The sequence below is a fragment of the Leucopleurus acutus genome, assembly GCF_964270905.1.
Source record: "Leucopleurus acutus genome assembly, chromosome: 16".
Classification (NCBI taxonomy): domain Eukaryota; kingdom Metazoa; phylum Chordata; class Mammalia; order Artiodactyla; family Delphinidae; genus Leucopleurus; species Leucopleurus acutus.
This window is the reverse complement of record NC_139158.1, coordinates 19,134,551-19,149,939: the sequence shown is the minus strand read 5'-3', so window position 1 is coordinate 19,149,939 and position 15,389 is coordinate 19,134,551. Positions and strand designations below refer to the sequence as shown.

The 15,389-nt window shown below is 41.8% G+C and overlaps 1 protein-coding gene across 2 annotated transcripts in view; it reads left to right on the top strand.

The window, feature by feature from the left end:
* The window catches only part of LCMT1 (leucine carboxyl methyltransferase 1), a 53,535-nt gene extending 40,516 nt beyond the window's left edge, over positions 1–13,019 (top strand). For both annotated transcript variants that reach the window (XM_082857518.1, XM_082857519.1), the window contains 5 exons: positions 1,357–1,477; positions 4,762–4,863; positions 6,289–6,380; positions 9,927–10,024; positions 12,811–13,019. In XM_082857518.1, coding sequence (XP_082713644.1) covers positions 1,357–1,477; positions 4,762–4,863; positions 6,289–6,380; positions 9,927–10,024; positions 12,811–12,833 — 436 coding nt within the window. In that variant the 3' untranslated portion in view covers positions 12,834–13,019. The remainder of the gene's footprint in view (positions 1–1,356; positions 1,478–4,761; positions 4,864–6,288; positions 6,381–9,926; positions 10,025–12,810) is intronic.
* The last annotated feature ends 2,370 nt before the right edge of the window (positions 13,020–15,389 follow it).

The window sequence follows — 15,389 nt, the reverse complement described above, 5'->3', positions numbered from 1 at the left end:
AAGGACACCAGTGGATTTCTTGGGGGCACATGGGTTTGTGAAGTCAGCAGTAGATTGGTTAAAGCTGATACCGATGGGCCTGGAGCCCTCTCAGAATGAGGAGAGCACGAGTCTTAGAATCTCACCCTGGGTTTCTGTCTTACTTCTCCTGCTCACTAGTTGTTTAATAGGGGGGAGTGGTTTTTTTTTGTTTTTTTAAATCTTTTTGAGCCTTAGTGTTTTCATTTATTAACTGGGCTAAAAACTATCTCACAAGATGGTTTTGAAGATCAAGTAACAGCATGCAAAAACAGTTGAACAGGAATTGGCACGTGATAGGCCCTGAGTCAGTTGCCTCTGACTCTAACTATAGTTGCAGTAACCATCTGTTTTGGCAGATGTGCTGGAAGGTTAGGGAAGTAATTGGGTATAAATTGGGCTAGCTGTTGATAGGGAGGTTTGCCTTGCTTTTGGAGATCTATAAAATGGATGGAAAACAATTTTTGAAACAAGTATTCGAATTGTGTATTCCTCCTTGTGGTTTCATTTGTATTCTGTTTTCCTTTATGGACTGTCTTGTCTTTGCTTTTCTTTCACTTACATTTTGAAAAATATTAATCCTCTTTTTTAATATTGCTAATGGCTACCTCTTAGAAAATATATTGTAAAAATGTCTAACTTCATTTTTAAATAATTCAAATCTACAAAAAAGTTACAAAAATAATACAAAAAACTCCCATATAGCCGTCTTTACCTGGCCTGGGCTTAGGTGGGTGGCTCGTCTGCTGGGGGCCAGGTTTAGGTGGTGTGCCCTGGGGTTCACTCATGTGTGGACAGAGGGCAGGTCAGCTGGGCTGCCTCATTCTCATCCACAGGACCTCCCCTCCAGTGGTAAGCTAGCTTGGGTTCATTCACATGGTGGTTTCAGGTTTCCAAGTGCAGCAAGAGAGCAAGCACCAGTGTGTAAGTCATTTCCGAGCTTCTGCTTGTATCCTGTCTGTTGCTGTTCCATTGGCCAAAGCAAGTTACACGACTAACCCAGATTCCAGGGGAAGGGAAATAAGCTTCACCTCCTGAGTGGGAGAATCTGCGGGTTCACATCGCCGCACTGTGGGTGCACAGTAGGGAAGACTCTGGCTATTTTTATAGTTTACCACACACGTTTAACACATTTTCACCAGCAAGACAGAACTCATTGCTGATTGCTCACCTTTTTACAGTGTAAAACTTTGGGCCCCCGTGCACTGATTGTTTATGTGAAAACTAGTGCTTCTGGTTTTCCTGGGGTATGAAGTGCCCTGCCTGTAATGTGAATGCAATTTGAGAGTCCCGTTTTGGTGAAAACATATTTATGTGCCTTTTTTTTCTTTCGTTAAGATTGCCAACCCTCCTGATAGCTGAGTGTGTGCTGGTTTACATGACTCCGGAGCAGTCTACAAACCTTCTCAAGTGGGCAGCCAAGAGTTTTGAGACTGCCATGTTCATAAACTACGAACAGGTAAAAGGAAGCACGAGAAACTTGCCTTCTGCTTGGGACTCCAGTGGTGGCTTTCTCTATCTGAGCACCCTCGGCATGTTTTCACTTACTCTTTTCCTTTTGCCTCCACTCACATATCTCCTTTATTAATCGGTTCCCGCAAACGTAGTACTCCTGAGTTCTGGACTGCCGGCCAACTTTTAGCCAGAGTTTTTGGAACTTCTGTCTTGTCCTTTAAGAAAGTTGTTTGAGTTCTTATCATTGTGTTTCCTGTAAAGTCATAGATTTTGACGGAAGGAATTTTGGCTATCATCAGTGTAGGGGTAGCAAACTCAGATGCCTTCAGAGACAGGTAGTGATGCAGATGCAGGCAGTTGGTTAGGTGTTATATAGTGTGGAGTGATGGGGACTGTGGTGAACTGGGGCACCCATGTCCCATTTCATGGGGTGCCCACTATTCAGTTCCAGCCAACTGTTACCATGTGCAGTGAGCCTGGAGTTGCCTGAACTCCCAGTTTTTCAAGAAAGGTTAGAAATGCAGGATTTTAATGTAAAATTTCCTACTTTCTAAAATCACTGAGCTTGACCCACGAGCTCCCTGTTTTTCTCCTTTGATCCAGTGCCGAAAGGGGTTATGTTTTAGGGCTTCGGAATAATTCAGATTGGATCTGAATCTTGGCCCTAGCTCTTATTATTGACTGTGTGACGTGAGCAGAATTGCTTCGTGGTTGGGAGTCCATGCTCTGGAGGCAGGCTGCCTAGCTGTGTGACCTGGACAAGTTACTTACCTCTCTGTGCCTGCTTCCTCATCAGAAAAGTGAGGATAATAATATCCCGACTTCATAATTAATAAATGAGTTAGTAGGTGCACAAGCATTTACAGCATTGCCTGGCTCTTAAGTAAGCTATTATTAAGTTAGCTATTATTTGGATCTCTCTGATAAAGAGAGATACCTACCTAGATACCTAGGTATCTAGGTATCTAGATACATAGATACCTAGGATAAGAATACCTACCTCTCAAGTCTAAATAATTCAGATTAAATGTGGCAAGTGCATTCATTAAAAAAAAAAGAATACCTGCTTCTCTGGATTATTATGGGAATTCATGAGATGTTGAACAGCAGTGGACTAATGATAAGCACTGAATACACTTTAGCTACTTTTATTGTTTATTTTAGTTTAGCTTTATTGATTTTATTTTGTTTTTTACCTCATTTTATTTTATTTTTATATTTTATTACAGATAAGGGCAGTACAGGACCTTGCCCAATGTCACGTAGCTATGAAGAAGTCTAAGGCTAGACCTTGATCTCCTGGCCTCCTTCCCACCCCTTACCCAGTCCAGGTTCCTGTATAGGTGGTTCTTGGTTGTTTGATTTTTCTTCCTTTTCTGTTTAATTGGAGGCATTCCTCAGACTCAGTCTTCTGTCCTAGTGGATGGATATAATGGTAGCTGGCCTCATCGGTCTTTAGTATTGATGTGGATAAATCTTGGTGACCTATCTTTGCTTTCAGGATACCATACCGGGGGAAAAGGAATTCCACTTCCCATGTTTCCACACATTTCGGATGTGTACCATTTCATTCACTCTGCTTCATTTTTGTATTCTTTTATTCAACAAACCTTTATTCAACATCACGTGAGAGACAATGGGTTAAGTGAGTTTTGACTAGAGACACTGTCACTTTGGAACAGGCCTGAGAATGTGCCAGTTTTCAATATGTTGACCACAGCTGTCCTTAGATGGGGTTAAACCCTACCCAACACCTTCATTTTGTGAATAATAAACTTTTAACTTAATTCAGTTCTTTCCTAACAAGTACAGAATCATCATCCTCACATTTGTCAATTGCTCACATAACATGTATTATTTTTTAATTAGTGGTTAAATGACAAAGCCACATGGATGATGGTTATTTCAGTAATGATAATAATTATTGCACATTCTTCGAACCTGATGACTTGTATAGCAGGCGCTATTCTTTGAGTTTCATATATATTAACTTATTTAATCATCACAACAGCCCTCAAGGTGGGTACTAGTACTATCCTAGTTTTACAGGTAAGAGGACTATTGAACCAAGGGGTTAGGCATCGCGCTCACAGCCTCCCAGCTATTAAGTATCAAGCCAGGATTCAAACCTAGGCAATAAAATGAAGGAGTTTGTGCTCACAAATATGCTTGTATCCTGAATGAATAGTGTGCAGTCCTATCATTAGTGCCACATAAGCCTTATGCATCCCCCTAAAAAAGAGTAACATTGGATTTTGTCTTGTAGCGTTGGCGCTGGTGTTAGCTTATGAATCCGGGAATCACTTCATATATTGTTAAAGTGCTGAATTTTAGATACCTTGTATATGACAAAATAACAGTGTATATGCTCTCAATACAATAATGCACATAATATATATATATTTTTTGGCCTCACTGCATGCGGCTTGTGGGATATTAGTTCCCCAACCAGGGATCGAATCCACGCCCTCGGCAATGAAAGCACAGACTCTTATCCACGACCACCAGGGAATTCCCATGTACATAATATTTTGTTTTGTGACAGTTGTGCACATATATAAATTATGTTTTATAAACCAGTTTTTTATTCAAAAAGTAATGCCACATGCAGAATAAAACAAAAAATCATATAGTTCGATAGGGTAGACAAAGAAAAGTAAGTCTCTTATCTACCCAAGACCTCAGCCTCTAATCTGAGAAGCAACCTTGCTGTATTCCAGAATTTTCCTAGGCATATATAAATGTGGAGAGAGTTTCTTTTTTTTTTTTTTTTTTTTCCTAAAGGCAGATGGGAGCATACTATACACATTCCTCTGTACCTTACTTTTCAAGAGTTTATCTTAGGGATCATTTCATATCTGTCCATCTGTTTATCTATCTATCTTCCTTTCCTGTTTTCACAGCTATATAGTATTTCATTATATGAACATGCCAGAATTAATTTAACCCCAAATGATGAGTATTTAAGTTCTTTCCAGATTCTTCCTATCATACATAATGCTGCAGTAAATGTGCTTGCATCTTTGTGTTCACGTGTGAGTCTATCTATAGGACAGGTTGCTGGCAGTGGAATTGTTGGATCCCAGACTGAGTGTTTGCAATGGATGGACACTGCCCAATTGCCTTTCGAGGGGCTCTGCTCCATCAGCATGGCACTCAGGATTCTGTGACCTGCAGTTGGTATTATCAGCCTTGACTGGTTAGAAATAGGATGTTGTTTTAATCTTGCATATTTAACAAACAAAGAGATCCTTGTGGCAGTGCCCAGCCTCCTCTGTCCCTTCCCAGGTGAACATGGATGACCGGTTTGGGCAGATCATGATTGAGAACCTGCGGAGACGACAGTGTGACCTGGCGGGAGTGGAGACCTGCAAGTCGTTAGAGTCTCAGGTCAGAGGGCAGAGACCAGGACATCCTCTTGTAACGTTAGCCAACCGAGAAAGGGCACCCTCCCTTCACAGATAAGAGAATGTGAGAGTCCCTCATGAGTGCCTGCCTCCGGGCAGCTAGGACTCCACGTGGGCTACTGGTTCATCGTGCTGGGGGAAATCCAAGCCCTGTCCTGCCATCTTGGTATGGAAGATGCAGATTTACATTTCCGACCCCCTATTATCTTAACTTCTTATTATGCCGTTTTTCAAACAACATAAGAGCAGAGGGAATAGTTAAAATGAACACCCATATTCCATCAGCCAGTTTCAATAATTTAATAACATTTTGTCATTATCGTTTGATTTATCCCCCCACCTCTAAATTTTTGTTGGTGGTGTCATTGGAATATTTTAAGGCAAATCCCAGACAGTATATCATTTTCCCCATAAATACTTCAGGTGACTCTCCTACCAATAAGGACCTTCTGGGCTTCCCTGGTGGCGCAGTGGTTAAGAATCCGCCTGCCAATGCAGGGGACACGGGTTCAAGCCCTCGTCTGGGAAGATCCCACATGCCGCGGAGCAACTAAGCCTGTGCATCACAGCTACTGAGCCTCTGCTCTAGAGCCCATGAACCACAACTACTGAGCCTGCGTGCCACAACTACTGAAGCTCACACGCCTAGAACCTGTGCTCCGCAACAAGAGAAGCCACCGCAATGAGAAGCCCGCGCACCGCAACAAAGAGTAGCCCCCGCTTGCCGCAACTAGAGAAAGCCCGCGCACAGCAAAAAGAGACCCAGAGCAGCCAAAAATAAAATAATAAATTTAAAAAAAAATGAGGACCTTCTACCCCCCAGGATAATGATGATACCATTATCACACCTTACAAGTCGACACGATCTCCTTCATAGCACCTAACACCCAATTCATCTCCAGTTTTCCCCAGTCGTCTAAAAAAATGTTCATAGTTGGTGTATTTGAATCAGGATCCAAACATGGTTCCCACTTTGTACTTGACTGATCGATCCCTTAAATCTCTTGGAACCTGTAATAGTTCCCGCCCCCAGCACTCCCCCACCTTTGAAAATTTTTTGCTAAAGTGACACTTCCTACCCCTGCCCCCATTTAAATACGTTAGTTTTTACATGGCTTGTGTCACATTACCACTGGGGTACTTTAAAAAACTGTTGCTTATAGAAAAGTTTCTTCCTTTATTTCTCTTTAAATATTATACTTTAGTATGCATTTTCCCCCATTGTAACAATACGTGTTTAGTATAGAAAATGGGAAAATTAAAAAAAAAAAAAAAAAGAAAGATGATAGTGGCCACGGTGGGCTTTTGAAAGAGGAGTCCTCCGAGGGAAATTCTGTGTGCGTGAAGAGTGTCTCGGGTCATATGACAGCACATTGTCCTCTCCCTTTCTCTCCACTGCACATTTTAGAAAGAACGGCTCCTGTCGAGTGGGTGGGAATCGGCATCAGCCATCGACATGATGGAATTGTACAGCAAGTTACCTCGTGCCGAAGTGAGCAGGTATGGGATTGGCAAGAGTTTGCTCCATGGCAGATAACTGTGAAGTAAAGGCATCATTGTCTGTATCCTTTAATGTTTAAAACAAAAACAAAAAAAAATTCAACCCTGAACTAGACTTATTTTGAAACAAGTTAAACTGCTGCTAATGTAGATTAAACATTGATAGCTCCTTGAGAGTAACTTATTAGCTATTAGCCAAGATAAGGTTTATGCCCAAACAGATTATCTTAGTTGAAATAAGCAGTTACACCTCTGCAGTGGAAATCTTGCACAATCCCTGTGTTTTGGAGAAGCAGGAAAATGACGTTGCCCAAGGGCTCCTAAAGGGGGAAAAGTCTGCTTATGGATTTTTAAGTGGACTTTTCCTCTCATTACAAAAGAAATACATGCTCGTTGTTCTACTAAAACAATTTTTGAGCAGTGTAAAGTGCATGAAGTATAGAGCAGTTGTGAGCGCTGTGGCACCCTCCAGAGAGAGCTGGGGTGTATCCTTTTTCTATGTGTATATAAAGATAAATATTTATCAGTATATAGATGTATATTTTTTGAATCAGTAGATTGATATTACATGTATTGGTCTGTAAACCACCATCCTTTCAAAAGCTTAACAATAGATTGTATTTATCTCTACATGTCAAGATGTTCAGGGTTACCACATCCTGTTTAGTGGTACCTGTTATTTATGTGTGGATATATATTAATAACAGTTTTTAAAATTGAGGTGTAATTGACAGACAACATTAGTTTCAGGTACACAACATAATGATTCGATGTTTGTATATATTGTGAAATGATAACAATAAGTCCAGTTACATCGGTCACTGCACATACATGATTTTTTTTTTTTTTTTAAGGAGAACCACTTTATTTTGAGTAGTAAACAAAACTCCATTTAGAACATAATAAACAAACCTTCCATCAGTTTCTTCACAGTTAGTCCAAAGAATAAAAGATCTTCTAAAGAAGATCTTTAAAGGAGATTTAGTAGCTGAATTTGTGGGCATTTTTGGTGCATATTTTTTGTTTAAAAAGGTGAACACAAGCCAAGATTTCAGGCAAATGATGAGCAAGAAGTTTCCAGTGGTTGCATAGTGCAGGCCATCACATCTGAAGCAAGGTCCTGCAGTAACACCCCACCGTGTGCAGCAAATGGCAGGCAGGACATGGCAGCAATCTTCACTACTTTCCCAGAATTTTTTTTTCTTGTGATGAGAACTTTTGAGATTTACTCTTAACAACTTTCAAATATGCAATACAGCATTACTGACTATAATAACCATGCTGTACGTTACTTCGCCGTGACTTACGTATTTCACAGCCGGAAGTTTGTTCCTTTTGACCCCCTTCACGTATTTTGCCTGCCTGCCCTCCCACCGCCCACCTCCAGCACCTACCAATTGTTTTGTTTGTTTGTTTGTTTTCTTTTAGATTCCACATGAAGAGAGATCCTACAGTATTTGTCTTTCTCTGACTTATTTCCTTTAACATAATGTCCTCCGGGTCCATCCATGTTGTCACATGTGGCAAGATTTCATTCTTTTTTATGGCTGAATAATACTCCATTGTAAATCTCAGTATATATACCACATTTTCTTTATCCATTCATCCATCAATAGACACTTAGGTTGTTTCCTTGCTAATAATAATTTTAAAGTAATTAAAAAGTAATGTCTATAGCTGGGCATTTAGTTACGTTGCAAACAGCAGCCTTTGTCCTAACAGAGGTGGGTAAAGAGGTGGGACAGGCTTCGGTCTGTCCACCCCAGGCTGACCAGCCCTCCCAGCTCTGCAGATGCCTCATAGTTTGTGTCTACATTTGTCAAGGGCTTTTGCCAGATACTCCGTATGAAAAGAAACCGGAGGCAGGCCTGTTGATTTAACAGATGCCTACTGTGTGTCATGCCTGCCTTTGCAGAGTTCACCTTCTAGGGAACAGCTTCACAGTCTAGTGTGTCCTGATAGTTGAACTTGGTCATGACGGTGACGGAACCTTGATCGTGATGCTGGTTCCTTCTCATACTAGGAAGCCTGCCTTGAGGTCCTCTGCTAAGATTAGTTGGGAAGCCACCAGAGTACTCCTTGGATAGTCATTCTTACTTCAGATGTGACTCTTTGGCCTGCACACCAGGGTGGGAGCTAAGCACAAATACAGAAACATGCACAAGCGTGTACATCTATACACTTTCATGGACACGCACATGCGCACAGACACAGACACACACAGCCTGGACAAATGGCAATACCAGCATGTTAACAGTGGCTGTAAACAGTGGAATATGGATCACCTTTTATTTTTCTTCTTTACTCTTTTTGGAAATGCCTGCGTTGTCCCCACCGCCCCAGTGTGTGCATATCTCAACAGAAAACATTTTAAAGAGCTGTTTTCGTATGTTTCTCTGTGTGTGTATATATTTAAAAGTTTACATTTAAAATGATTTTTGGAAAAAAGTCATATAAGCAAATGATGGGGAAAAAATGTAACCAGAATAAAGTAGTACAGAGTGAAAACAGAACAAAACACCTGGTTACTCACCCTCACTGCCATCAGCCACCTTCTGTTTCAAGAGACAACCACCATTACCACTTTCTTCTGCAGTTTCCAAAATTAGTCCATGTATGTATAACCATATATATCCCCCACTTTTTCTTTACATAGATAGTAATATACTAGGTACATTACCTCCTAAACAACTTGCTTTTAAATTCCATGATAGGTTTTAGGTTCCATGTCAATTCATATGAACCTACCCTATATGGCTGCACAGTATCCTATTGTATGAATGTGTTTAATCTATTCAACCCATCTCTTGTACTTTAAAGTTTGTTTTTTGTTTTGTCTTTTTGCTGTATTACATTGCAGCTGTGATGCTGCAGTGAGATTTCTTGAACACCTATAGGGTGAATTCTTAAAGCAGAATTGCAGAATGAAAGGGCGTACATTTTAAACATTGATAGAGGTGGTCAAATTGCCCTCCAGAGGGGTTATACTATTTTGTCATCCTGCTAGTAATGCAGGAGAGCACCTCTTTCCCATGTCCTTGGTAAAATATATATCAACCTTTAAAAAACTGTTTATTTATTTATTTTTAAGGATGTATCAGCCTTTTTTATCTTGGTCAACTGTTAGCTGAAAACATTTCATGTGTTTTAATTTACATTTCTTTTCACATAAATGAGGTTGAAAAGCTCTTGTTTTTCCTTGCCAGTGAACTGGTCTTTTACCCATCTTTTAAATAAGTTTTAAAAGATGTTCTTATTGAAGTGTAACAGCTCTTTATATAACAACAAAATCTACCCCTTGTCATTTCTATTGCAAACATTTTTTTTCTAGTTTGTCATTTGTCACTTTTGACTTTGCTTATGGGATTTTTTTTCTCCTTTTCAATAAAAATAATTTAAAATGGGCCCACACCATGCATACTATTCTGTAGCCTGCTTCTTTTCACATAGTATATCCTGAACACCTTTCCATGACTATAAGCATGGGTCAGACCTTCATTTTTGATTGGATACATTTGTACTGTTGTCTCTTCATTCTCTCCACAGAATAGAGTCCCTTGAATTCCTGGACGAAATGGAGCTTCTTGAACAACTGATGCAGCATTACTGCCTTTGCTGGGCCACCAAAGGAGGAAGTGAACTGGGTAGGTGACTTCACTTGTATTGATTTAACCTAGAAAGGGGGAATTTTTTTGTCTCCAGAGAACATAAGTCTTGACGGGAATTTTTGACCCAGGAAGAACTAGGGCACGTATATATATACGTGGATCTGATCCATGAACATAGCCAGAGAATCAGCTGTTATATCCTCCGTGTTTTTATAGCACAAAACCCAGGAGAACTGTTTAAATAAACCACATGTATGAAAAAGAAACAACAGCCCTTTAGAAGACTGTGGAATTTTCTCAGCTGGATGGTAAGAGACCTTGAGTCTTGTAATCATCTTAATAAAAGGACCCAATGATTGTCTTTTTAATCAACTTGTAACCAGGTTTACTAGATGTTAAACACACAGATCATTATATCTCTCCAACACCCCTGTAGCTGTGGGTTGAATTTCTCTCTTCTCTTATATTTAAGGTGAATTTCCCTGGCCTGGAAGAGTAGGGCCATAGGGACAGAGCATGGAGCCTTGTCTCAGTGTTTCTTGTTGCCTTGATCTTGATCGAGTTCCTCCTTTACAGCCGCCCCTTGTTGACCTTGCTTCCCCTGGGAGATAGCCCTTGGGCGGCTCTCCAGCCAGTGGAGACCATTTTAGATCTCGGTCCTGGCCTTTAATGTCATAGTTGCCCTTAAGCTTCCTATCGATGTGTCTGACACATGGCTTTAGGCAGGTAGTCCATACAAAACAAAGAACTTGGCAGAGTCACAAACTGTCTCCTGTGTGAAAATTCCAGGTTGTTAATCATCCCCCTTGGGCTTATCTTTCTGCTAGTTTATAAATTTACCCAGCTGGGCAGTTCAGCCCACAAAATCCATTTAAGTTATTTTTTATTTAAAAAATCGTTTATTAGTGTGTTTTGTACTGCTGTCCTCCCGCAGTTTTAAAAACAGTGTAATTTTTAGTAGGGACTTTGGAAACTTCTAAAAAAGTATGGCAAAGAAAAAAAAATCACCCGTATGCCCGTCACTCAGAGATAACCTCTGGCAGCTTTTCCCTTCCATTCTTTTTCTAGCTGTTGTTTTGTTTTTAGCAGAGTTGAATTTATCTATTTATGTAACCTTGATTCCTGATCTTTTTAACTTAATATTATAAGCATTTCCCCTTGCACTTTAATGGCTTTATAAATATTCTGTCATGAGGCTATGTCTGAATTTACTTAACTTTCTCACACTTTAAAAAATATAGGTGGTTTGTAATAGCACAGAGTTAATTCTAGTTTCCGTAAAGTAGCGATGTATTGAGCATTTTTATGTAAGGGGCTTCTTTTCCCCACTTTGCGCCTGGCTGCTTTGTTGTATCAGTACAGTAAGTCCCTTACATACAGACCTTCAAGGTGCGAACTTTCAAAGATGCAAACTTGCGTTCCATCAGCGTCATGCGTGAGTGAAATTGCAGCTTGCCCTCCGTCTCCTATTGCTGATGATCCTTCATTTCTACCATCTCCCACCTCCTCTCCCTCCTCCAGTCAGTAACTCTCTCTTCTTGCTTGTTCACTCGATGCCAGCCCCTGTATGCCAGCTGTTGTACTGTACTACTGTACTTCTCAAGGTACTGTACTGTAAGATTAAAAATGTTTTCTTTATTTTTTGTGTTTGTTTTTCAAGTACTATTTGTGTGAAAAGTATTATAGACCTGTAGTACAGTACTATATAGCCGATTGTGTTAGTTGGGTACCTAGGTTAACTTTGTTGCACTTAACAAACAAATTGGACTTAATGAATGCGCTCTCGGAATGGAACTCATTTGTATGTAGGGGACTTACTGTACTTATATGTGTGTGGGGAAGAAAGAACTGTGTTTGCTTGAAGTTCAGCATTTAAAAGGCCAAGTCCTAGGCTCTAGTACAAAACCTAGACAGATTCATACTAAAACAACCCTGCAGCCAAGACTGTAGAAGATCAGGATGGTTCTCCAATAAGATAATTGCCTGCCAGAACAAAACTCAGCACTCTTCAGAGGAAGACACTAGAATTCAGAGTCTCGTCAACTTACTATCTGCCATGTCAGTGTACGATAAAAAAATTACTAGACATGTGAAGAAATAAATTGCCTACACTAGTCTTTTATTACTGAATTTGACTCAAAGAGAAAAGGGTAGGGCTTCCCTGGTGGCGCAGTGGTTGAGAGTCCGCCTGCCGATGCAGGGGACACGGGTTCGTGCCCTGGTCCGGGAAGATCCCACATGCCGCGGAGCGGCTGCGCCCGTGAGCCATGGCCGCTGAGCCTGCGCGTCCGGAGCCTGGGCTCCGCAACGGGAGAGGCCCCAACAGTGAGAGGCCCGCGTACCACAAAAAAAAAAAAAAAAAGGGTGAACAAAATTGCTAAGGCTAGTCACTAGCCCTTTGGCTTCTTTCTCACCAAAAACAGGCCAATATTAATTTTTAAATGTTTAAGGTAAAAAGCAGAACACTCAAGAATGAACTCCTTAAACAAGTTGTCTGAATGAGAAGTATTATTCAGAAAAAAGAAAAGTTCAGCGTTTAAAGGATAGACTTTCAGGTTTACTGCAGAGAGCCCGTAAACTCTTATAACATTTCTCAATCCCTTCAAAACCACCCATAAACACAGTCTCATCCAACCTCCTGTTGCCTTGTGAAGTCTCATCTTACACAACCAGGAGGCCGGGGCTGCGGTGATCACATGTGTGACTGGTGCCCCAGAGCCAGTCACTGTGGGCCTGGGATCTGGGGGTCACATTCTCCCACCACTGGCTGTTTGCCCCAATCCGTGAGAGCCTCTTCACAGCTTCTGTGTGTTTCCTCCCAGGCTTGAAGGAAATAACTTACTGATCTGTTCAAGACTCGTGCTGAGCCGGAGCTGAAGCCACTGACCTTTCCGGAATTGAGTCTCCGAGTTTCCTGAGTGGTGGTTAGGCCTCGGCTACCAGTCTCCCCGCTCGCCGAGAGACCTCACTGACCGAGGTGCTTGTACCAGTTCCTGTTCCTGTCGGCTTTTACCGTTTAAATAAATCTCAGTTGCCATTGCCGGTGTGTTGGTCCTCTGCTGTTTATCCTTTGCTCCCCTGGGTGGGCTGCGGTTCACCTCTGTGTCAGCTGGAACCAGAGGTCCTAACCCGACCTTGACCTTGGCTCGCTCCCTGTGAGTCAGACTTAGCTCGTCTGTTGCGTCCGTTGTGGGATTTACTCCTGTGTGCTCCCGTTTGCAGTACCCGATATTGCACTTGGCACCTTGACCAGATGTTGGAGCTCGTCTCTGCTCCCGTTTCTGCCCTTTCCTGCTTAAATCCGCCTTCACCTTGGTCATTGTGGCAGGATGAATGATGAGCCCCTGATCCCTCCAACTGTGAACATGTTACCTTATGTGGCAAAAGGGGCTTTGAAGATGTGATTAAGGATCTTGAGATGGGAGATTACCCAAGAGCCTCCAAGTGGGCCGGATGTCCTCACAAGAGTCCTTCCTTATAAGGGAAGGCAGGGGTGTCAGAGTCGGAGGAGAAGGAGGCATGTGATGCCAGAAGCAGAGACTGGAGTGATGCGCTTTGAATGTGGGGGAAGGGGTGGAAGTGGAGGAATACAGGCGGCCACCAGATGCTGAAAAGGGAAAGAGAATATCTCAGAGCATCCAAACGGAGCCAGCCTTGCTGGCACTTCGACTTTAGCCCAGTGAAGCTGGTTTCAGATTTCAGACCTCCAGAACAGTAAGAGAATAAATTTGTGTTGTTGTAAGCCGCTAAGTTTGTGGTCACTTGTTACAGCAGCCGTAGGAAACTAATACAGTTATGATGCAGATTAAAAGGGGCCCTGGAGACCTGGCCTCCAATTCAAAGACATAAGGCCTGTCCACACCTAATGAAATTTTTGGTTATGTGACTGGGGCTGTGAACCTGAGCCTGTGTGTGCAGAGCGGCAGTGAGGCAGCCCGCCAGCCCTCTCCCGTCCGAGAGATCACGGCCCCTTACTAGAGACTTGCAGAGTCTCTAGATCAGCTTTCCCTACAGTGTGACCTGTCCCCCGTTACACAGCAGCACGCCTGTTGACAGGGGTCCGGGTGGTGACACAGCGTGAAATGACATTGAATTACCTGGTGAGAAAGTTACTGCCGTTTCAGTAAGGTCTTAAGGACCTTTCAGATCTTAAGAAGTCCAAGTTGAAGATCTCAGGCTGGTGCTGGTGTGTCTTTAACACTAATGCCATATTTACTAATCCATTGTTTTTGAAACTGTGTACTAGGCCATTAATGGATGGTGACTCCATGTAGGGAATCAAGTCCCTTATTTTAAAAAGATACGGACTAGAATGGAGAATGTCATAGCACATCGTCCGTAGTAAGGGTGAGTACTTTTTTTGTAACTTGTTTCATTTTTATGTGTGTATACACTACCATGTTAGCACTGTTTCTAATGTTTTGTTTGGGGTTTTGTTTTTTAGAAGTGTAGTTGATTTACAGTGTGTTAATTTCTGCTGTACAGCAAAGTGATTCAGTTATACATATGTATACATTCGTTTTTATATTCTTTTCCAGTATGGTTTGTTACAGGATACTGAATGTAGTTTCCTGTGCTATCCAGTAGGATCTTCTTGTTTGTGCATTCTGTATATAATAGTTTGCATCTGCCAATCCCTACATCCCAATACTTCCCTCCCCCAACCCCCCTTCCCCCTTAGCATTGGTTTTGGTTTTGATCACAGGTGGAGGTCAGAGTGTTACAGCATTTCTCCAACTGAGGGAGCAACAGCATTTGGCTAGAATTTTTAAAACTTTGCTTGGCTTCAATTATATTTCTGTTTTTCCTTGCATTTAGTTTTATGGAGTACCTTCTGTTCAAGGCTAATGATACGCCATTACTATTGATGGTTGTGTTATAAAATATCCCTTAAAGTACCTGTCAATTTCATTTTAAAAGCAAGCCCATTTCAAGACCGTTACTAACAAAATAATGGTAGAGCTACTGTACGGACATGCAGAAGTCAGGGAGGTGATGTATTTGGAAATACTGAAGTTGAGAAGCACCACATGACGGAATGGTTATCTTATAACATTATAGAAACCTTACAGTTTCTCACGGGAGTGTAGGGGGTATCAGGGGCAGAGGATCTCACCAAGGGTTAGCTTTCATGCCCTCCCTCTCCCGTACCTCCCACGACTGAGACATGCATTCCAAAGTGTGGTTTTGGCTTTTCGAATTGGGACTTGGAACTCATTTCCCCCTGGAGTGACTGCCTCTCGCTGCCTCTCCTGTTCTCCCACACACTCATCTAAAACCTCTGGTAATCCTTTCTACACACACTGCTGAACTGAACCTGCCCTTGGGAAGGACATCAGTGACGTTGAAACCATCACACCCAGTGACCCTTCCTCTGTCCTTGGCTGTCTCAACTTCTCAG